This window comes from Terrapene carolina, unplaced genomic scaffold (assembly GCF_002925995.2).
Source record: "Terrapene carolina triunguis isolate 2854851 unplaced genomic scaffold, T_m_triunguis-2.0 Scaffold130, whole genome shotgun sequence".
Lineage (NCBI taxonomy): Eukaryota > Metazoa > Chordata > Testudines > Emydidae > Terrapene > Terrapene triunguis.
The window spans coordinates 29,921,859-29,946,494 of NW_020664481.1; the positions used below are offsets into that span (position 1 = coordinate 29,921,859).

The window sequence follows — 24,636 nt, forward strand, 5'->3', positions numbered from 1 at the left end:
GGGGAGAAAGGGAGGGATCCCACTCCTTCCCAGCTCGGGGGCTGCTGCAGCGGGGGAGAGAGGGCATATCCATCGCCGTGGAAAAGTAAGACTACTGATATTAAAATATGAGTTGTGTGCTTTTATACAAAAAAAGTTAATTATTAAGGTTTTTTTTAATATAGCGCTTTTATCCAAAGTGCTTTACAATACTTCGCTAATGGTACAAACAACATTTGGAAAGACCGTTAAGTGATCTGCCGAGACCCTTAGCAATTTTCAAGTGGTCCGTGAAAAAAAAAGTTGGAGAACCACTGTTCTAGAGTCCCTGGGGAAGGGAGGCAGTAGAGGAATCCTGCTGCGGAAGAAGCTAGATCAGAGAAGCTCTGGAGGTGCTAGGAGAAGGGACCAAGAAGCACAGGACTTCAGTGGCACCTGAGAGAGGTAGAAGAGCTATTAGTTTGGGTATTTGATTTGGACTTTCAGTTGGACCCCTGGACGGGGAATGAACTTTATGAGGAAGTGGAAGACCCAGCGAGAGGCAGGTGGCCAGTAGCAGGTGCCAGGGACAAGTACCCTTTGCAGCACTGCACCCCAACCCAAGGGAGTGCTACACGTGGTGAGTACACGACCTTACACTCTCCTGACAAAAACATCAAATGTTTCTGCCAATTGAGCTGGTTGTAAAAGGAAGATACGGATATAGGGCGTGACCCAATGAGCGTTAGTTCATTGACTTAAAATTACATTGGATCAGACCCACATTGAGGAGATGTGGTTGTTTTGTGTCCCCAGTTTATTCATTAAAAATAAAGAAAAGATTTAGAAAACCCCCATAATTCTTGATGGATGTGAATAGGAATCCCTCCAGCTTCAGGAAAGTTCAGATCCAAACCTAAACTCTACAGAGTGGATGTCTTTTCTGTCTATAATGTGCCCGGTTGGTCCCTCCACCAATACAGTTGGAAAATAAGAGAAAAAATAATCAAAAATTCTTTGCCATTTTTTTAAATCAGAAAATGTCACAACCATCACTACTGCTAACACTTGCAAACCATCAAGAAGAGCTTTTGCTCAAACTTTCCACCCAAATTCATCTTCAGGTTCTGAAACCAAACTAATTTTTCCCCTACTGTTACTCACACCTTCTTGTCAACTGTTTGAAATGAGCCATCCTGATTATCACTAAAAAAGTTTTTTTTCTCCTGCTGATAATAGCCCACCTTAATTTATTAGTCTCATTAGAGTTGGTATGGCAACCCCCATTTTTTCATGTTCTCTGTGTATATATATATATATATATCTTCCTACTGTATTTTCCACTGCATGCATCTGATGAAGTGGGTTTTAGCCCATGAAAGCTTATGCCCAAATAAATGTGTTAGTCTTTACGGTGCCACAAGTACTCCTCGTTCTTCAAGCCTGGAAAGTTTCAAACCCCAAATAGTGAAGATTTTTGGATTGCTAGAATTCAGTTAAAAATAAGGCTTAAAATGGAAACACTCAGGCAACCTTGAACCAGAGATCTTACTTTCAGTTCAGCTATAATATTTGTCATCTATAAGGCAGCTAAGTTCTAAAATTTGTGTGTCTCCATAGTCCATCATAAAGCTAACCATATTCAAACACATACACACTATCTGACATTTCTATACTGTCTTTCATCCCAAAGCATGTTACTACAGCCATAAAGCACTAATGAAATGCAGTCATCTCTTAATGCAGGCTGGAACTTGGCTGATGTACAACACACTGCACATTACAATCTAGAGCAGTGGTTCTCAACTTTTCCAGACTACTGAAACCCTTTCAGGAGTCTGATTTGTCTTGTGTACCCCGAAGTTTCACCTCACTTTAAAACTACTTGCTTACAAAATCAGACATAACAATACAAAAGTGTCACAGCACACTATTACTGAAAAATTGCTGACTTTCTCATTTTTACTATACAATTATAAAATAAATCATTTGGAATATGAATATTGTACTTGAATTTCAGTATACAGAGCAATAGAATTCTATGACATCTTGGTTTGTATTGACTTTGCTAGTGCTTTTTATGTAGACTGTTGTAAAATTAGGCAAATATCTAGAGGAGTTGATATACCCCCAGAAGACCCTGGCGTACCCCCAGGGGTACATGTACCACTGGTTGAGAACCACTGACCTAGAGGAAGAGGGAAACCTTATACAAAGACACTATGGAAAAACCCTATTCTTAGGCCTGGTCTACACTATGAGTTTAGGTCGACTTTAGCAGCGTTAAACCGAATTAAGCCTGGACACGTCCACACGACGAAGCCCTTTTTTTCGACTTAAAGGGCCCTTTAAACAGGCTTCTTTACTCCACCTCCGACGAGGGGATTAGCACTAAAAATCGGCCTTTGCGGGACGGATTTGGGGTAGTGTGGACGGAATTCGACGTTATTGGCCTCCGGGAGCTATCCCACAGTGCTTCATGTGACCGCTCTGGACAGCGCTCTCAACTCAGATGCACTGACCAGGTAGACAGGAAAAGCCCCGCGAACTTTTGAATTTCATTTCCTGTTTGCCCAGCGTGGAGAGCACAGGTGACCATGCAGAACTCATCAGCACAGGTAACCATGATGGAGTCCCAGGATTGCAAAAGAGCTCCAGCATGGACCAAACGGGAGGTACGGGATCTGCTCGCCATATGGGGAGACGAATCAGTGCTAGCTGAACTCCGTAGCAGTAAACAAAATGGCAAAATATTAGAAAAAGTCTCAAAGGCCATGAAGGACAGAGGCCATAACAGGGATGCACAGCAGTGCCGTGTGAAAATTAAGGAGCTAAGGCAAGCCTACCACAAAGCCAGAGAGGCAAACGGAAGGTCTGGGGCAGAGCTGCAAACATGCCGCTTCTACGCGGAGCTGCATGCCATGCTAGGGGGTGCAGCCACCACTACCTCAACCCTGTGCTTTGACTCCATCAATGGAGAATCACGCAACAGGGAAGCGGGTTCGGGGTACGCGGAAGATGATGATGATGATGATGATGAAGACAATGAAGATAGCTCACAGCAAGGAAGCGGAGAAACCGGTTTCCCCAACAGCCAGGATATGTTTATCACCCTGGACCTGGAACCAGTAACCTCCGAACTCACCCAAGGCATGCTCCCAGACCCTGAGGGCACACAAGGGACCTCTGGTGAGTGTACCTTTGTAAATATTACACATGGTTTAAAAGCAAGCGTGTTTAATGATTAATGATTAATTTGCCCTGGCAATCGCGGCCAGTACAGCTACTGGAAAAGTCTGTTAACGTGTATGGGGATGGAGCAGAAATCCTCCAGGGACATCTCCAGAAAGCTCTCCTTCATGTATTCCCAAAGCCTTTGCAAAAGGTTTCTGGGGAGGGCTGCCTTATCCCGTCTGCCATGGTAGGACCTTGTACCACGCCAGGCCAGTAGCACGTAGTCTGGAATCATTGCATAACAAAGCATGGCAGCGTATGGTCCCGGTGTTTGCTGGCATGCAGACAACATCCATTCCTTATCTCTCTGTTATCCTCAGGAGAGTGATATCATTCACGGTCACCTGGTTGAAATGGGGTGATTTTATTAAGGGGACATTCAGAGGTGCCCGTTCCTGCTCGGCTGAACAGAAATGTTCCCCGCTGTTAGCCACGCGGTGGGGGGGAGGGGTGAAGTGATCATCCCAGAGAATTGGGTGTGTGTGTGTGTGGGGGGGGTAGTTGGGTTTGTGCTGCATGTTAACCCGGAAACCGCAGCCCCTCCTTTTACACTGCAAACCCATTTTAAATGGCCAACCCAACGGGTCCTTGGTATGGGAAATGAGGGCGCTGCTGTTTGAAACCATTCCCACATGTTATGAAGGTTAAAAAAGCCAAAAGACTGTGGCTTACCATGGCTGCGTGCAAGCCGAATTCTGTTGCCTAGCACTGCGTGAGTGATCTCTCACACCAAACCGGCAGGCCCTCAATATAAGAGGAAAAATGCAACCTTGTAATGAAAGCACATGTGCTGTGTAATGTGAACAGCAAAATTTTACATGAAAGAGTGTACCCATTGTTTTCTAAAATGTGTCTTTTTTAACCACCTCTCCCTTCTCCTCCACCAGCTGCAAATGTTTCTCCTTCGCAGAGGCTAGTGAAGATTAGAAGGAGAAAACGGCGCACCCGGCATGATATGTTCTCGGAGCTCCAGATGTCCTCCCATGCTAACAGAGCACAGCAGAATGCTTGGAGGCAGTCAATGTCAGAGTGCAAAAAAGCACAATATGAACGAGGGAAGAGGTGGCGGGCTGAAGAGAGCAAGTGGTGGGCTGAAGAGGATAGGTGGCGTCAGCTTGCTAACAGAAGGCAAGAGTCGATGCTCCGGCTGCTGGAGCATCAAACTGAAATGCTCCAGCGTATGGTTGAGCTGCAGGAAAGGCAGCAGGAGCAGAGACTGCCGCTACAGCCCCTGTGTAACTAACAGCCCTCCTCCCCAAGTTCCACAGCCTCCTCACCCAGACGCCCAAGAACACGGTGGGGGGGCCTCCGGCCACCCAGCCACTCCACCCCAGATGATTGCCCAAGCATCAGAAGGCTGGCCTTCAATAAGAGTTAAAGTTTTAATGTTTTAAACTGCAGTGTGTCCTTGTCCTTCCCTCCTCCCCCACCCCACCCGGCGCTTCCCTCCTCCCCCACCCCTCCCGGACTACCTTGGCAGTTATCCCCCTAGTTGTGTGATGAATTAATAAAGAATGCATGAATGTGAAGTGAACCGGGGGTGGGTGGGAGGGTTCATCAAGGAGAAACAAACAGAAGTTTCACACCGTAGCCTGGCCAGTCACAAAACTGGTTTTCAACGCTTCTCTGATGCGCACCGCGCCCTGCTGTACTCTTCTAACTGCCCTGGTGTCTGGCTGCGCGTAATCAGTGGCCAGGCGATTTGCCTCAACCTCCCACCCCGCCATAAATGTCTCCCCCTTACTCTCACAGATATTGTGGAGCGCACAGCAAGCAGCAATAACAATTGGAATATTGGCTTCGCTGAGGTCTATCCGAGTCAGTAAACTGCATCAGCGCGCTTTTAAACGTCCAAATGCACATTCCACCACCATTCGGCACTTGCTCAGCCTATAGTTGAACAGGTCCTGACTACTGTCCAGGCTGCCTGTGTACGGCTTCATGAGCCATGGCATTAAGGGGTAGGCTGGGTCCCCAAGGATCACGATGGGCATTTCAACATACCCAATGGTTATTTTCAGGTCCGGGAAGAAAGTCCCTTCCTCCAGCTTTTGAAACAGACCAGAGTTCCTGAAGACGCGAGCATCATGTACCTTTCCCGGCCATCCCACGTTGATGTTAGTGAAACGTCCCTTGTGATCCACCAGGGCTTGCAGCAGCATTGAAAAGTACCCCTTGCGGTTTATGTACTCGGTGGCTTGGTGCTCTGGTGACAAGATAGGGATATGGGTTCCGTCTATCGCCCCACCACAGTTTGGGAATCCCATTGCAGCAAAGCCATCCACTATGACCTGCACGTTTCCCAGAGTCACCACCCTTGCTATCAGCAGGTCTTTGATTGCGTTGGCTACTTGGATCACAGCAGCCCCCACAGTAGATTTGCCCACTCCAAATTGATTCCCGACTGACCGGTAGCTGTCTGGCGTTGCAAGCTTCCACAGGGCTATCGCCACTCGCTTTTCAACTGTGAGGGCTGCTCTCACCCTGGTATTCTGGCACTTCAGGGCAGGGGAAAGCAAGTCACAAAGTTCCATGAAAGTGCCCTTACGCATGCGAAAGTTTCGCAGCCACTGGGAATCATCCCACACCTGCAACACGATGCGGTCCCACCAGTCTGTGCTTGTTTCCTGGGCCCAGAATCGGCGTTCCACGCCATGAACCTCCCCCAGTAACACCATGATTTGCACATTGCTGGGGCCTGTACTTTGTGAGAGGTCTATGTCCATGTCAATTTCCTCATCACTCTCATCGCCACACTGCAATCGCCTCCTCGCCTGGTTTTGCTTTTGCATGTTTGGCATTTAGCTACCCACAGTGCAACGCTCCGGAAGTCGATGCTAGCCTCGGTACTGTGGACGCGGTCCGCCGACTTAATGCACTTAGAGCATTTTATATTTGGGACACACACAATCGACTGTATAAAACCGATTTCTATAAAACTGGCTTCTATAGATTCGACCTAATTTCGTAGTGTAGACGTACCCTTATAGATCATGGCAAGGGATCTTTAAAGTCTACATATGGCACACAAGATTTCAATTTTAATGTCACAATCTAAGGACTCCCACACAAAATGCATGGCACTCAATCTTGGCAATAATATTATTACTGTTAATCACAGTAGCACCAACGGATCCCAAACTGGATTGGAGTCCCATTGTGCTGTGCAAACACAGATGAAGACAGTCCCTGACCTGAAGAGCGTCTAAAGGACAAGTAAAACCCTCCTATCGTCCCAGGTAGTCAAGGTGTTTCAAAATGGAGAGTCAGCCGTTAAGCTACTCCGATTGTGTGAAATCAGACATCTTGTTTCTTAAGCTATATGATTGCAGATTTTTAATAAAAAGTGGTTCTTGTAATCTAAGCCATATTCACTACTTACCAGTGGAACCAGGGCTGCAGACCTCAGGGGGTGGGGGGGCACTGCTATGGTGCAGAAGATGCTGATGATCTAGGAACAGGGCACCAGGAGATGTGCTAAGGGTAAGCCCTGTCAATGAGGCTCTTACAAAGCTCTAGCTAGGACTTAAGGCAGCCTTCCCCTGGCATAACCCCCTCGCCTTCTCCAAGAATATGTCCTTTTTTCTCCCCCACACTTGAAGACTCCTTTAAGAGCAAGAGGGGAAGGGGTCCCCAAACAACCAAATTTTAGCTTCAGGCATACAAATCCTTAAGAGGGAATATGACTTTCCTCCCCTATAAATCTTTTATACAAGTAGTTCATGGCTGCACTGAATCACCTCGGCCATTCCCACAACAGGCTGTAGCGCTGATTGCAGCACACAATGCAGTGCACAGCAAAACTCTGAGGTTTCTCCAGAGCCCTGTGGAAATTCCTTATATTTTGGTTTACAAGTGCTGTTCCACCCCCCCCAAAAGAAGTTTAAAATCCTTTACAGTATAATGTTGGGCACTTTGTTTTATATCCTTCATTGGTTAGAGGACTTGGATTGCTGGATTCTGATTTACAGGAGCAAGAAAAATCTGATTACTGGAAGTTTTTCTCTCCCCCCCCCCTTTTGTTCCCCCTCCCCATGTTGGGAATTTCCATCTAACCAGAACAGCTGGACTCCAGGCTTTTTTGAGAGCAGAAATATTGCTTCAGGTTCATTTCCACAACCCCATCGTGCTGCATTTATTATTTGCTTTTACTCACAGACTAGTTGTGGTTACACACACACACACACACACACACACACACACCCCTCCTCCTCCTCCAAACAAATGACATTTTATCTTTTTCTCCACAGGAGACTAAGGTTGACTGCTACTTGTGCTTTGAGGTTTGGATATGATTGAGATGAAACATCTGTTAAGAAAAAAGGTGGAGAGGGAGAGAAAAAAAACTTTTTTCCCTCTAAAAATACCACGTCTTTTTCCCCCCCACAAAAAACTTAAAGCATGTGATGAAATTCAACTTTTAAAATATAACCCTGGAGCTACTTGAAACTATAAAAGTCTCCTCAGTATCTGAGGCAAGTCAGAATTTCCACTGTTCAAGCTGGGCTTTTATGAAGAGCAGACTTTAGAAAAAGCTGTAATCTGTCTAGGTAACAAAGGGCACTTGTTCTGCCTGTTGAGGTAAAACTTTGGGTTTCTGTAGCTTGTGCAGCAGAAGTGGAGTTGAAGCATACAAAAGCACCCTGACTGATATACACTTTGAATTTGGGACAGCAAGCTGGCAAAAGCAATATGCTTTTTACTGCAATTGCATCTGTGTCTGCATGTACATGCCTAGTGTATTTGTTAGGTTCAGCAAGCTGACAGGGTTGTTGTATCTAAAACATCCAGCCCAAGGTCTCCTGGAATGTGACTCCCTTTACAAACTTTAAGGAGAGAAGGTTTCGAAATTTGACACCAGCTAGATGGGTTTCTACTTTTGAACCCCTGATGGAAAAGCAGCGACTGTTTCATCTTGCTGCAAACCGCGTCCTTGCATGCCACAGAGTCAGTCATGAGAGATGTGATCATATGAAATCCCTGGACGTGACAGGAGGGGCTTCCAGCACCATGCATATGGGGGATGAAATAAAAGCCCAATGGAGGAGCACCCAGCACTCTAAAACCTGGCTGAAGTGACCACACCTCAAAAGACCAGCAAAAATGTGTTGCCTTGGCAAGACAGATATTTTTGTGAAAGTCAAACACAACTGAACTGATTTTGAAGTTGTTGCTAGAAACAGGGTGTGAGGCCTATTGGAGGTGATCCTAACTGCAGGTTTCTAAATGAAACCTGACAACCGCTCTGAAGGCGAGAACTTTGGAACCAACATCTCTCTTCTGAGAAATCAAGGGTCAAAGCATCTTTGTAGTTATGGTGGCATAAATCTGGTGTCACTAGAGAGGGCAGCGGAGAGTGGCATTTTGACTCACTTTTCAGAAATATGTTTAATAAAAAACTCTAGAAACTGTGGTCAAGGCGACGAGAAAAATAACTGGCAATAATAATTGCTGGGAAATTAAAAATAGAAAAGGATCTTTGTTCTTCAAGCAGACTAAGTGAAGCCACTGATATTCATTATATTTCCAAAAAGATTGGTTTCAAACTCTCAACTGATGTGTTCCCTTCATTTTATTCTTTGGTCATAATGACGGTTATCCTGGGGCAAAGTTGAACAGCATTTTTATCCTGCTGCACGCATACAGTAATAGCTATCTTAGTACAGTACACATTGGATCAACTGCTTCTCGCAGCTGCAACCTCACTGACTCCATGAGATTGCCGTTGTACAGGTGCAAAAGACTACTAATGGGCTGAACTAATTTTGTGACCATTTGGTAACTCAGAACCAGGGATGTTCAAAAGCTGTAGCTAGAGAAGATATTTTGCCAGCTGAGATCTTGCTCATTATTTAACAAGGGCTAAGGGGTCAGATAGTTTAATATTCCTGATGTTACTTGATCCTTTTTATGGTATCTTAGTATGTAGCTTGAAACATTGCCAACATTACGTGAAAGGAAGAGAGGTGGGAATATTCTAACGTATTTAAAATATTTTAAAAGTTTCCACATTTTTGAAGCATATTCAAGGAATTTGACCTGCACTCTGCAAGTCCCTCACTCATTTTTTCACTTCCTCAGCTTCATCATGAAATTAATGAAGAGTTAAGTTACTAATATGTTTTTAATTTTGTGTAATTAGTTACCTTTATGTAAAAGTCACCAGCAAGAAAATAGGAGCTTTTACTGGTTTTGGAAAAAGTTTTGTATTATACCTTTAAAGCATCTCACCAGCATAGTCTGGTGGATAAAGAACTGGACTGGGAACCAGCAAGCCAGGTTTTTAGGCCCAGCTCTGCTACTGTGCCCTTGGGCAAGTTACTTAATGTCTTTGGTCTGTGTTTCTCAGTCTCTAAAATGGTGATAACGTTTTGTAAAATGACTTCAGACCCAGAGACAAAAAACACTAAATAATCTCTAGCATGTATAATCTCTCCAGACCAACGTAACAGAGAAAAACATTCTGACACTTAAACTATGGCGGGGAAAGTGCAACTCAAAAGAATTTTAGTGAATGCTGGTGCTTATAGGTGGTGCTGGATTGTCAGCTCTGGAGACTGAAATCCTACAATCACAGAACATGTATAGCACAGTCAGACTACGGCATGTTATCCTCCCTGCTAAGGTATGTGTCTCAATGCTGACAGAAAGGATCAATCACTTTTTGAGGCAACAGAGTAGCTCACTTTTCATGCCCATTCTATCAGTGGGTTCTCTGCTGCAATTGCCAGCAAAGTGGCAGTTGGTACCAACTGTCACAATCCTCTTGGAAATGGACGAGCCCACTGCCTGATTTCACAAAAGCTATGGACAACAATTGGAAGGCAACAGCTTTTTTACATCACTGCAGTTGAAACTGGACCCTCGTACAGTGGTTTTCAAACTTTTTGGGCTGCGAACCCCCTTCTAAATAATGCAGTCTACCGTACACCTCATCCAAGATAGGTATGATAATATTCCCATGATTAGATGGACAACATACTTTATTTAGTGAGATTTGGCAACCATTACAGGATTTTTCTCACATACCCCCTGACGAGAGCTCGCATACACCAGTTTGAAAACCACAGCCCTAGAAGTAAAAGTCTTGTGATCCAAATACCAAACTCCTTAGAAGGAATGGTTAATGTTAAGGAACACTTTTACTTTTTTTTTTAAGTGCCTTATACCATAAGATTTTCCTCCCACTCATGGCAAACAGCCTACCTGTTTCTTATAATTTCCTGGATCTTTGTCTGACCACAGAAAAACTTTGGCTAATCCTACCAGGCTCATGTTCTTTGGCAACTTTTCTTCTATCTGCCAAACTAAGCAGTTTTTGCTCCTTTTTTCTAGGTTCATTGGTGCCCTTTCCAATTCACAGTAACCAGCTTATCAGCTTCCAGTCTGGGTGGAGACCAGCTGTTTTGGCAGACGAACATAGCTACTGTGAATGGGTCAGCATGCAGCTGAAGATGCATTTCACAGGTGGCAGCTTTAATGGGGGAGTTAATAAAGGAAAGTTGGACAATCTCGTGATATCTCAAAATTTTGCAGCCACTAAACAGATGATGACCAGAGGGGACCATAAACACAGGTTTTGCTGTATGTGAGTAACACGCTAAGTGCAGAGGATTATTAATAAACCATAAAAATGCAGAGTTCACTTACTACACACCAGAGTGCTGACAATAATAGAGCAGCCATTTTAATGTACAATTAAAGGGGTGTGGGTTGTGATATTAGTGGTGAATAGTTATTCAACTGTAAACTCCTGGGGAAAGGGAGCCTTTCCTTCTCTGTCTGTAAAGCACCATGTGCACTAATGGCACTAAGTAGATAATAATAGCTTGAAGACTATTAGGCAACTGTGCCTGACTGCATAACTCATCTTTTGTCAAGTGATCCTTTCTAGAACAAGGTGCAACCTATGTATTTTCCATCTATGCTAAAATGGTTTCTATACTGCATGTAAACAATGCCTAGAAAATTATTAACATTTTCAATATGAAAGAAATTATAACATTTATAAAATGAAGACACTAAATTATGTAGAGTTACTTAGATTTTAAAATCGCCAGGGCAGGGACTGTGCTATAAATAAGGCACTATAAATAATAACTGATTAAGTAACCAACGTATGCTCAAAAATATTTTACCGACAGATAATATTGCTTGTATCTGTACCAGACATTTCAAAAAATTTCCCCAAGACTGCGATGTACTGTGAGTGCACTTTAAAAGTTTGTTCAAGGTTCAGAGATAATATCCATTCCAGTGAAATTCTCTATACATAAAATAGGGAATTACCGCTAAAAACAGACTGAGTGTTATAAAAAAGTGTGTCCACTATATAGTGCATATTCTGTATTCCTAACTTCTGAATTATCAGTGACAGAGGGACAAAAACGAAAAAAGAATCACAAAGAGTAGATTACATAAGTGGCTCAGTTCATTTCCACTGACCTTGAGTTCATTTAAGGTGCCCATTGACCATATAAGAGAAAATCCAAAATTTTCAATTTACAGAGCGGTGAAATCAAAGGCAGGTGCTGAATATAATAGACAATACTGGTCAAACTGTTTCTTTCTGCATGGCACTCAGTAAACAGAGTAGCCACTATTGAGTTCTAACCTCTTGTCATGCAGCAACATTGAGTCAACAATCCGCACTCATGGCTTAATGCTTTTGATGTTTACTTTGTTCTTTCTATAGTTCAAAAGAAAGCACTAATGCACCAGTCCTTTTACCAATCTTAATCCCAGAATCCCGAGCCTTTTGCTGTTGGCCAGTTAAGTCTGTTAAAACGAAAGGATTTGATCAAGCTTTACATAACAACACAGAAGTTAAATCCAGCTTCTTTTTGGACTGCTAAGACAGTTCTTTTTATCTTTGCTGCTCAGATGGCTTTAAAAAAAAAAAGGTAATGAACTTGGCTATGTAAAACAAATGAAGGAATTAAATTATTTCTCCTATTACCACATTGTCTTTTTAGTGTGACTCTTCTAAAGAACTCTGACTTATTCTCTAATCAAGTGTCTGTGTGAATGCTACGAATCTCCCCCAATAGACTGTTGTGACCTGCTGTGCTTTTCTGCAAATCCATGAAATGCTGTTTTCTTCCTCAGTTTTCTTGATTAAAAAAAAGCTAGATAACATCTGAATTGTATGTCAAAGTACCATCGAGGGAGTTTGGCAGTCCAGAAATATTGAGCCAGTTAAAGAAGACCAGGTGAAGGAGAAACAGCTCCAGGTAGATAAGGGCTTGTCTACATGGAGCAGCAATGTGCACTAAAGGGATAGCGATTTCTAAAGTGAACTAACTATATTTTATTTAATTTAAAATTTAATGCGCCTCACACTAATTGGTTCATGTAGACCCTGCTGGTGTGCCCTAAAAGATCCTTAGAGTGCTTTAATGTAGTGCTATTCAAAACAGAACTTTTAGTGCACACCAGCAGGGTCTTACACAGACCAATTAATGCACAATGCATCAGCACTTTAAAAATCACACCCCCATAGTGCGCATTGCTGCTCTGTACAGACAAACCCTAACACTAAAAAGCACCAGAATCCAGTACAGGAAATCTTCACCTGTCCCAAAGTGCTTAAATTCCCAAGGTTCTGCCCCCGCCGGAATAAACCATTGATTTACTCATTTCTTCTCAACCCCTACAAACCCAGAGAGGAAATAAAGTCCAGTGGGTAAGCTGGTTGTCTGATATTTGGGTGTTCAAATCCCTGCCCTACCCTAGACTTCCTATTTGACCTTGGGTGAGTCATTTAGTCTCTTTATGCCTCAGTTCCCCATCTGTACAGTAGTACTTCTCTACCTCATGGGGGATAAATACACTAAAGATGGTGGGGTGCTTATAGTACACTAATGGGGGGCCATAAAATTATCTTATGTAGTTAGATCTATTTATCGAAAATACCCACTTCTACTTTACACAAGCAGTTTCTGTGTAGAAAATTGTTAGAACTAGTTGTCGTTTCCATCCATAACCATGTTATAGAGCCATGTTTGAACGTCACTAGAAAGGGGTAGCTTCACTGCTGTTCGAATAGTCCATTACCCCTGCAAGAGGAAGTATCCAACAGAACAGAAGGGTACTGTGGATGCACTGAAAAGTCTGAAAGCATTTTGATTTGACACAATTAAGCCACATTAACGAAACTGTTCTGGAAAAGTGGATAGAATTGTTTCTAATGGGGAAAGCAGGGCAGGTAGGTACAGAAAGGGTCGGGGAAATTTGTTGTCTTTTTAGAACAAGACAGCACCTTCCCAGTGTGCATTTAAGCAAGAAAATCCCGAGAAAGAACAGTTACCTTCCTTCCAGCTGCAGGAGTGCCAGGGCAAAATTCTTCCCTGGCTCCAGGGAGTGAGAAAGGACCACCTACACTCATCTAACTCCTGCCCTCACTACTCAGCTTCTTCATACGAATGAGACACACTGGTAGTAATAATGTGAACTGCACTTCTTGGCACTGAGCAGCAATGACAAAATATAATAGCCTAAAAGTGCCAAGAGCAGTTTTACTCTCTAGTAAAGAAGCCTGTTGCTGGCTAGTTTGAAAATGGCACACGCTGGGTGTTATGTTTGCTGTACAGTGCAATGCCACAACCAAAAGTAAACCATGATTTAGATGCAGAGTTGTGTATTATACACCACAATATAACTGGATGAAAAAGACAAAATGAGACACATTGTGAACAGAATTATTCACTTTACTGGCTTTTCATATCCAGCGTAAAGTTGTCTTTTACAATAATTCTATTAAAAATTCAATAACATTTGCCAACTATTACCACACACATCACCTATTCTAAACGGAGGTAAAAACTGTAGCAATCTCAGATGTGGTAACTGTTACCAAATGTTGGTTTATTAGTAACAAATGTTAATTATTATTTCTATTACAGCAGCACTCAGAGGCCCCTGCTGAGATTGGGGTCATATTGAACAAACATATAGTAAGAAATAATCTCTTCCCCAAAGGATTTACAAGCTAAAGAGATGATAGAGACAAAAGGCTGAAGTATTATTTAACCCATTTTACAGATGGGGAACTAAGATGCAGACACTGTTAGAGTGGATGATCTTTTGAGTCCCAGTTCAGTATCCTAACTGTAAGATGATCTACTCGACAACTCTCATATATACTTTTACCACAGAGTTTGTTTTTCCTCTGGCATGAACTACATATTTTTTAAAATAAAACCAGTAGCTGGCCACGCTAATATAGATAATGTTATCACAACTCACTGAAGCTCAGTTTTTAATTCTATGTAAAAAGAGAGAAACTAAAATTCTATGTGAAAAAGTAGCTTTTAAATCGGCTGATGGTTTTAAACTAGTTTCTTTCAACAATTCCACAACGCTTCCTGAGAGCAGGGTCTTGCCAACTCTAACCCAACAGAAGTGGACAGGCGTTACCCTGGTAATGGTCATTTTACAAACTCTGTTTGATTTCAGCACATCATATCTACCGTTCAGACTGTAAGAATAAGGCCTTCGTCTGCAGCCAGGTTAAAAGAGCAGCAGCCATTAGCTGACAAGCGGGAAGTCACATCCTCATATTCCATCTAAATTACATTAAAACAATGTAATATCGGGCTTTTAAGAAGGCGACCCCGTCCTAATAGCACCCACTGTCACCAGATAAAGAAACAGATCTTAAGATGGTTAAAGAAAAAACTTAGTTTGATGGCATTCTGTCTGGCAAGAAATCGCTTATCAATAGTTGTGGGTGTAAAATCTATACTTCTTTATTGTTTTGTCATTATGGTCCCCACTTCCCTATTGTTTGTCTGTATGATCTCTGTCTGGTTCTTTGATTGTTTGTGTCTGTTACATAATTAATTTTGCTAGGTGTAAATTAATTAAGGTGGTGGGGTAGGATTGGTTAGAGAATTTTGTTAGGATTGGTTAGTATAATGATTGGTTAAGGTATAGGTTCCCCCCAGGACTCAAGTTTCACTATATAAACTTTCAAAAGGAAGTTCTTTGGAAGCAGCTCGAGGACACAGCCCCAAGAACAAAGCTGCCAGACCTCAACACTCTGCCAATCACATCGTGCAGTCCCCCAGATGGACCAGATCATGACTGGCCATCAAGAAAAGTTCATCTGCCTTATTGGGAGTGGTGAGAACTATATGTGTAGCGTGTGCATTCTGGTTTTGGTGATTGTTAATAAATAGAGGTTAAGTAGGATATTACTGTGTAAGGCTCTTTCACTGATAAAATACCCCGCAAACCCGCAGAGTGTAAGGTTACGCCTGAGTCCACAGATGGGTGATGGTGGGTGCCTAAATTGACAGGGTTATGCCTGAGCCCTAGGAACGGGGCAAAGGTGAGTGCCTCTAGAGTGTGTGAGTGACAGAATTTTTTGTGGGTAACAATTCCCTCTGGGTCACTTGGCATTGGCCACTGTCGGAAGACAGGGTACTAAGCTAGATGGACCTTTGATCTGACTCAGTATGGCCGTTCTTATGTTCTAATGCAGACCAATAGTTTACATACCCCTTCTGATATAAATTAGGCAGCAGTCTCTAAATGAGATTTAAAACTTTATGTTTCCATCCTCAAAGGAATAAAAATGCTCCAAGAATCATTTGCTAGAGAAAAGCAAAAGGAGGCTAAGAACCTAGGCTCACCACTCAGAAAGAAATAAGTAGAGAAAGTTCTACTGGACTAGCAGAGCAGAATTGCAGAAGCCATATTAACAGATATGGGAAAAGGTATTTTTAGCACCTTCAGTTCCACCAACACAAAGATGAGCTCTGGATGGTAATCTTCTTGACAAACAGTGAAAGGGCATTGGGTTATTGATGTGAAAAACTGAATAGGTGCCATCTTTTGCTGTGACCCCAGCAGAACTCACAAATTATGCAGAGTTGGATCTGGTTAGAACTTATAAGGGAGAACCGTAAAAGAACACAAACATATTGAAGGACTTGCGTTCTGTAAAATGAACTCTTCCACTGTGTAGGTACTGAACAATGTCCAAATCTGCTGTCAGAAGACATCCAGCTTCTAACTGCAGAAGTATGAACTCATCATTCTAGATAGCAATCTTAATGAATTCTTCCATTGAAGCTTCCTCTAAGCAACCTCATGCAGTATCCATCTCTATTCTTTTCAAAACAGGAGATTTATCTACAGTCTAAATGACCTTAAACCTTAAAATCCAAGGAAATTTTTATGCAGAGTCTTCTAACCACGCACGAGCACAAGTAGCCATTATATAGAATGATGGTATTGTCTAAATAAAACTTGGTATGGTTCCTTACACTGAACTAATTGGGGACATTGCTTCCATTAGCCCAGAACCTAAGTAACTAGCCACTGTGTAAGGGACAATCTCATAAGTGCTTCAGCAGCCCCATGGCTGTTGTGTCTTTGCTACACAGGGCAGGATAGCTGGTGGATCTACACAGGTGAAGATCCAATGTCCTCAACTCTGTGTTCCTCAACCCCATACCCAACCCATTAGGGTGCAAGAAGCCCCATTAAGCTATGTTCTTTGGCACACAGGATGGGTACGGTCCTGCTGTTCCCTTCACAGCAGAGCTACACCATTTCCCACTACTGTTAGAGCCACAATTACAGAAGAGGCAAGTTTAGCCTCATAGACAGGAGATCTGCGCAAATAATGACATCTGCTCTTTTGTTCAAGACGTGCTGAGCAAAAATCTCTAATTCTTATTGGAGATTAACTAATTTGGTCTCTATGCCACACGGACTGTGGCTACACATCTGCACTTGGAGCTGGGGGTGTGATTCCCAGTGCAAGTGGACATACTCGCACTAGCTTTCATTGAGCTATCTTGCAAAAGAAGCCACAACAGCATGGGCAGCGGTGAGTGATGGCGTGGGCTAGCCACCCCAAATACTTTCCCACGGGGTCCACAAGGGTTTGCACCTGGGGCAGCTAGCTCATGCCACTGCTCACTGCTGCCTGTGCTGCAATGGCAACGCTGCTATTTTTAGTGCGCTAGCTTGATGAGAGGTAGTGTGAGTATGTCTACTGGTGATGGGAATCACACTCCTAGCTCAAAGTGGAGACATCGTCTAGATTTGTGGATGTAGGAGGGTTACAGAAATATGGCGTATCCCTGTCTTATTAGCCACCAAAGATAATGACATTCCCCATACAGATTACACACTATTATTCACAGAGTTCACACTGTATGACCTGGTTTGAATTTTCCAAATATGCCTTAGTATTAACTAAGGAGAATTGTTCTTTATGTACCTTCTAGACGAAAGTGTTCATCACCAATTGTTTCTCTGTAACCTTCACCAGACGGATCCTGTAGAAATAAGAGGTACAAAGAAAAAAAAAAAAGATTAAATGGCTTTACAAAACATTGAAACATTAATCAAATGCCTAATTTGGTTCCAAAGTTAATGACAAATGTTATAAATTATAACACAACTAGCCCCCACAATGCAATCATCTTCCCTGTGCACATACGCACCATTTCATGAGTGCTTATGATAACAAGGAAAAAGGAAAAGTACAGTTCTAAAAGTTTAAAGTATCCCATTCATGGCCACTATACCTTTACTGCAGAGACCTTTCAGAAACACAAAGCCAATAAAGTTGGCATTCACCTGGGAATTAGGGGCAGCAGTTAGGAAGCCTTCTGCAAGGATTAGTCAGTATCTCTCCAAAAGAAGGACTGGTTATATTCATTAGCTTATTTAATGAGGTCATCTAATCAAGATGAGTCTTAAAGAGACTGACAGAGGCTCAGCAACTTTTTAACCTTCAGAGACTGTACATTGCCGTACCTTTCTAAGCGACTTGTTAGCAGTTACCAACTGTCTCCTTTCTGCAGACCAGGAGGTAACTAAAGCAAAAAATAAGACCCTAGGAACTCTTGAGACCAATTTCTCTACCTGTATTTTTTAATTAGATTCTACAGAATGCACTGTTGTCTGAACAACCCTGAAGAACCTGAAAACTTCCCTTTCTCCTTGTGCATGTGCATTTTAAATAAAGTTATGAACTGGTGGTCCAAATCTGCAGCCACCGCATGAGAATGAATCTCACTGAAAGGCATGATTGTGCTGGATAAAACTATAGGGTTTCTGCAGCGCCATCAGAGCAGCCATTTTTGATTTGTTCTTCCGAGCAGTAAATCCCCACAACCTCTTTCTGAAGCTTTGTTTTTAATTTAAAATATCTGTTACAGCCCCTTCTTTCTTAATAAGTGTTGATAAGCACCAGCCCTTATCTCCAAAGTAAACAAATAAAGGAATGGGCATGGAAGGAAGGGAAATGCTATTAAATGCTGCGGTTGGTCATTACCACATTTCTGCAAGAGGATGAAATCTCCAAAACTCATGAACTAGGGGCCTGACAATAACATCCTCACATGTGTAGGCATAGACATTGGCATAAGGTGGAGAGACAAGCATCATAAAAGAATTAACTTGAAGTAGATTTAGCTTTGCGTGGCACTCAAGAGTAGATTCTATGTGAAGTCCTCACACTAACATCTGTAGGTATGAAATCACACCATTAACATATCTATATCTCTCATTTAAACTGTACACATAGGACTGTTTGGGGGACATGAAAAGGAAAAAAAATGTAGGAAATAACAGACCCTGGTGTTTTGAAGGTTACACAAAAGATTTGTAAAGTTAGGACTTTTTAAAATTAAGGGACAAATACATTTGTGAAAATCAGTGTTTACCTTCATTACTGTGTAAAAAAAAAAAAAAAAAAAAAGGTGAGGAGAGTTCTTCAGACTAACAAGAACTTTTGATTTACTTGCACTATTAAAACAGAACTCATGAGTCCAAGCCCTAAGAACACTAGGATAAGTTCAGTTGTAAATATACTACAACGTTTACTTTCTTCTTGCATTTTCAAATGCCCCTTTGAACAGGTACACGTCATCATTTATTTTGGGTCCCTGAAACAGTGATACTCAAGAGCTCCTCCAATGACTTTACAGTAATGAGCTAGGTAGTGTAGTGACTATGCAGACAAACACAGTACCATAATTCGTTCACACATCCCTAGATATTTAGCAGCTGCTTTTTAACTGAGCAGAAATGTTGATTTATCACCTATTTTCTTAGAAAAGAGCCACGGGACAGCTGGACAGCTGCTAGTTATAAGCTGAAATCACCACAGAGGAATAACTTCCGCTCTGTAGCCCCCACCTCTAGAACTCCAACGTTAGCAGTATAGGCATTGGATAGGACTCCCAAGTGATGATGCCTAATCTTGTTATCTTCTGGGCCAGAGGAAATTATGAAAACCATTGAGCCATACTGACAAACCTCAGAGTCTTGTTATTTATTTATTTATTTATTTATACATACAAACTTTTGTTGGTCATAGCTTAATTACAAACAAACAAAACCTTTTCTTTTAAAAGCAAAAGATATTTCACTGTAAAAAAAAAAACCACCCAAATAAATAAGCTAAGAAAATGCATCTTTAGCAACTGATACCTCAACAGGCGGGAACTGAGAAAAAGAATGCATAGAGGGGAAAGCAAATAGTTAATATTCTATGAGTTGGACTCCCTATTTTCTCATTTTAATCATTAAATGGGTCTTATGTAAATATTTTTACATGCTAGTTCTAGCTTCACTCCCTCTGTAGCTTCTAGTTATTCATTTAAGTTACAGTAGTGAGTTCATACAAACTAAATTTTCAATAATTATTTTCCCCCTTAAGCCAAATTATTATGACTCACCAACTTCTGGGAATGTTTTTGTTGATGGTGTAGAGCAGTAATGCTCGTGTTAAATGGCATATGAATTGACAACCCAGTCCTAAAGCTGACGACAGCAACACTTGCACAATTTACTGACATATCTAGACAGCTACAACTCATCAGCTGCCAATTACATTTGCTCTTTCGTGCCAGTAAGATTATGACATGCATTATTTCTGATAGATAGACATTTACGCAATAGAGGTGTGGGAAACCGGACCTAAAAATATCTACTGTTATACTAACATCTTATGGGAGAAACTGAAAAACTAAGCCACAAAAAGTTGCACTGATCCAAATATCACTATTGTTTCGGTAAACAAATTGCCCTGGAAACAAGTATCACAGTATCTTTTAACACCCCAAAGACAGATGTCACAACCTATGTAAGTTCCATAATGCTCTCTGCTTGTGAAAAGTGTACTGGACATTTCACATATAATAATTCTCAGAAATGAAAAAAAAGACAATGGCTAGGGGAAAGTTATATACAACAATGCTGATTTCATCACTATTGTAAAAAATGCAGAGTTCTTCCAGTTACAAACAAGTATGGTTTTAAAAGATTAATTAGACAGTCTCTTTCTTGAGGCTGAAATGGGGGAAATGCACTGGCTACAGCAATTCTGAAAATTTAATATGACAACAGAGCAAGGCGATGGCGTAGCATACATGTTGGCAATGGAAAAATAAATGATTTTAATGGGAAGAGGCAGGGCACTAATCAGATGAGCATACCCAAAGAAGAACATGAAGGAACATCTTAAAAAAAAAACCAAAGGAAATATCTACTTGATGAAATAGTAGATATGATGAAACACCAAATTAAGATTCCGATCTTGCATCTCATTCTGCTAGCATAGACCCTTCTGCTCTGCATGGATGCAAGGGTCCATGTTAGCAGATTGTACTAGAGGACTGGTGCCTAAGAGAGCAAAAGCAACCATGTGTAAGTCTTAGATAGCTGAGATATATCAGAGTCCTGACACCGTGTTTTAAATCACAACACTGCATTTTCCAACTGGAACACCAAGTCACGAAACAACCAAAACCAGATGTACCCTGTGACATACTATATAAATGAGGTCAGCGAATGTTTGAAAGAGTAAAGAAAAGAAAAGTTTATGTAGAAGGAGTATTCCAGTGTGCTGTTTCTATAGGTTGCCAAACAGGATCCCATCTACAGCAAGTGTTTGCACCTCAGTGGGAGTTTCCCGGATAAATAAGTTAGCCCCTGTTAGCTATCAACACAAATCATACAAAATGACTAAAACTCAAGCTCAGACATCTGCTTCAAAGCTGTTAACAGCTGCCTGGCTGACTTCAGCAGTAAAGACCTTGTGTCCCACATATTCTTTTCTGATAGGTGCCACTGTAGTCAACTGAGATTTAAGGGGGTAGGGATAGAGAGAAGAGTTAATTAGTACAACTCCCTCAGAAATGCCGCTCAGTATATACATACATAAGGAAGAAAAGCAATTTTTAAAAGCTCCCTACTCCAGACTTCTATGTAGCTGGTTATAGTCAGGCAATCACACCTTCTGCTCCCCTTTGCAGTAGGGCTCGAACTCTACACTGAATTCTAAAACACTGGGAATTCTATTTTTTTTTTAACCCCAATCTGAGCCCTAACCATCCTGTTCAATTTTAATACAGACATGATCTTCTGAATTACTGAAGTCAAGACACTCATTTCCAGGCATCTCCAGGTTATTGGATTTGCATCCCCAGCTATCTAAAACGCTGCAATCATCTTCCTGTCCTGTTCTTCTGTCCATGTCACTCTTCTCCTTCAATCCCCTCGCTAACTCTCCGTCTGCTAAGTTCCTTGTCTTTGCATCCCAGGCTCTGCATGGTGTTACTCCTGTCTATATTTGAGCGCTCATCCCCTTCCATGGTTCCAAGTACTGCCTATTGACTACCTCTGGCATATGATGTGAAGGCATAACAGAGCTGAATGCCATCTGCATATCGTTGGCAATTGAGCCCAAGAATTCTCTCACTTTTGCCCAATAGCTGCATGTAGGTATCAATAGGCCAAGAGAGGATTGAACAATTTGATACTGCACAGGTGAGAGCACCTGGGGGACAGAGGAGCTGATTCACAGAACTATTTGGGTACCTCTGGGTAAAGCCTTGAGCTATTTCAGGGTCTTTCTTGATTCCAACCATGTTGAGTGCTGCCACAAAGTCCAAGAATATAAATATAGAACTACCGTCTTGTCCACGAGCATCATCATATCTGCTCCATATTCTGGTCTGAAATCCAGACAGCTCTAGGATTATACCCTGTAGACAGGTATATTTGGAGAGGGCTCTTTGCTAGCTTCTCATTAAATGTGTTAATTTTGTGAGTATCCAAATGACGAGTTATAGGTATAAATGGCCGATTGTGGAAACTATTACCATGATTAGGTGTGCAATCATAACTGCACCCCCAAGTTGAACACACATTTTGGTCATGCCCACTTACACCTTTGAAAATCACGCCTCAAATATTAATCTGTTCTTCAGTGCTACCTGCTCCTCTTTTTACTCCTGATCTTTTCGACTGTACTGTATCTGCCTGCATTAGGATTGTAAGCCCCTTGTGGCAAGGGCTTCCTAGCTCTCCATGTTTATAAAGCATTTTGTATACCTACAGCATTAGACAAATACAAATTTCTATGAATCCATTCATATCCTCAGCCTCTCAATGACAAAGCTGAAACAGAAACATCACCAGAAAAACAACACAAAATTAACAACAGATAAATGAACCACGCAGAAAACCACTCAGAGGAAAAGACAAAACTACAAAGGCTAACACCCACTTATGCATTAGTACAAGTCTAATATAATTTCTCATCATGGAGCAGAATTTCGCCCTCTCCTATTTATGTAAACTCTATGTGTATTTTTAAATTTTGCTTTTTTAAACTACTTAATGATTTAAAAATTCATTGGGATTCTATTTTCTGTAAGGCAAATGCAAAGCAGCTCACACTTGGGACAGAAGTCAAGGTGACTTCAGCTAGACCAGTATTAAAATATACATAGTAACTGTAGTAATTCAGTTTATTAAGCAGAAGTGGCAAGCTCGAGTCTTTTGGGTAAAAAGATAAATTTGACTTATCTACCCCTAATTGTATTGGTCTGCGATCCATTACAACTGGGTCATTCCTCTTCACATTCTAAGCATGGAGGCTCCTTTAAAAAAAACACACCAAACCTCTCTAGAGTCACGATATTTTAGCGGACAGTAGAGCTGTTCAGAGAACTGATTGCTGCACCCAATTCCCTGTGTCTTGCCTCCAATTGAAGAATCAAGAGGCAACTCCACCTGCTGGCACTATGTTGTGAAGTTAGAGAAAGGTTTTTTTAAAACAAAACAATAATAATCGTAAAGAAACCTTGTATCACTGCTGCACATCCTCTAATTGAGGAGCAACACCGATGTGCTCTGAAGGGTGTCCCATTGGAGAACGTCAGATGAACCCTGTATAGAAGACCCTCAAAGAAGTGGCAGAGGAACAAAGGTGCTTTGCGTAACCAGGCAAAGCTGCAGGTCGACTTGCAACACGCACTTTAAAAGTGCTTTCTGTATCTGTCTTGTCCCACTCCCAGATCCTCAACACACCTTCCAACATGGTAGAAAGACACCAAGTTTCACATCCCTCTGTGGTATTTCTCATGCATTCCTCAGCCTCTGGAAAGCAGGTAGCCTCAATACTGAAATGTAGGCCTTTCACCTTGGTTTTCAGTGGTTAGTAGAACCTTCCTTTTTATGTTCACTCACTAAAGATGCACACAAAGCTGTCAGCCTGGTCAAGTTAGTTCAGTTCATTTGAAATGTGAGATTTCTACTACAGTTTGGCCAAGACTCTACAGAACACATACAGCATGAATCTGGGAGAGAAAAAACCCAAGAGATCATTAAAATTTTGACCTTCTTTTGCATGCCTTCAACTTGCAAAAAACACCAGGAATAAGAACTCAGGTGTCAGCAGATAAAATTAGTAGACAACCAATGCTGTCTCTTAGGGGACATCTTAGTCTAGATCTTCATTGCAGCTTGAATGTCACTGGTATTGGCATCTCTTGTTTGGGGTAAAGTTGAAGTCGGGAGTTTCTATGTTTTTAGAAGCTCTTCCTAAGTCTTTCAAAATCACCTCCACCATTAACACTTATCACACTATTATTTGTGTGGCCTTTGCCTTACTAGGGTGATTGAGATGTGTTTAGATACTCTACTCCAAGAACTTCTGATAGATACTGGTAATACTGTCCTACCTTACACTGAATTTGAAGCTAATACATGATCAGCTTTTCTAGGGATTCAAATATTACTTCTAGAGAAACAATGTGAAAACTTTTAGTTGAAAATGAACTATTTCCAGATGAAAAATATCTAGTCCTCAAGATGAAAGGGAACTAAGACAAGAAACCCACCTGCGGCTATATTTAAATTAATTTTGAAGTCCCTTCAGAGGGCCATGTGTTCAGTTTTGAGATTTAGACATTTGCTCTACTTTGTTCTAACTATCCTCTAAGCTCTTTGCCAATGACAGGTTCATCAGTTTTCTTTTCTTACCCCTGCCTCTTTTATCCTGCCTATGACACGAACTATCCTGAAGACCAGATTTAAAGGAGTAGGGGTGAGGAAGCATCTTCATCCAGTTTCCACGCTGGAGAAGCTCAACCAAATCCCCAAAATGTGTTGGTGGTTTTTTTT

The 24,636-nt window shown here is 41.7% G+C and overlaps 1 protein-coding gene across 1 annotated transcript in view; it reads right to left on the reverse strand.

Annotated features, from left to right (window-relative positions):
• NKD1 (NKD inhibitor of WNT signaling pathway 1) overlaps positions 1 to 24,636 on the reverse strand; it is a 159,345-nt gene that overhangs the window by 45,188 nt on the left and 89,521 nt on the right. The window contains exon 4 of the mRNA XM_026652867.2: positions 17,432 to 17,489. Coding sequence (XP_026508652.1) covers positions 17,432 to 17,489 — 58 coding nt within the window. The remainder of the gene's footprint in view (positions 1 to 17,431; positions 17,490 to 24,636) is intronic.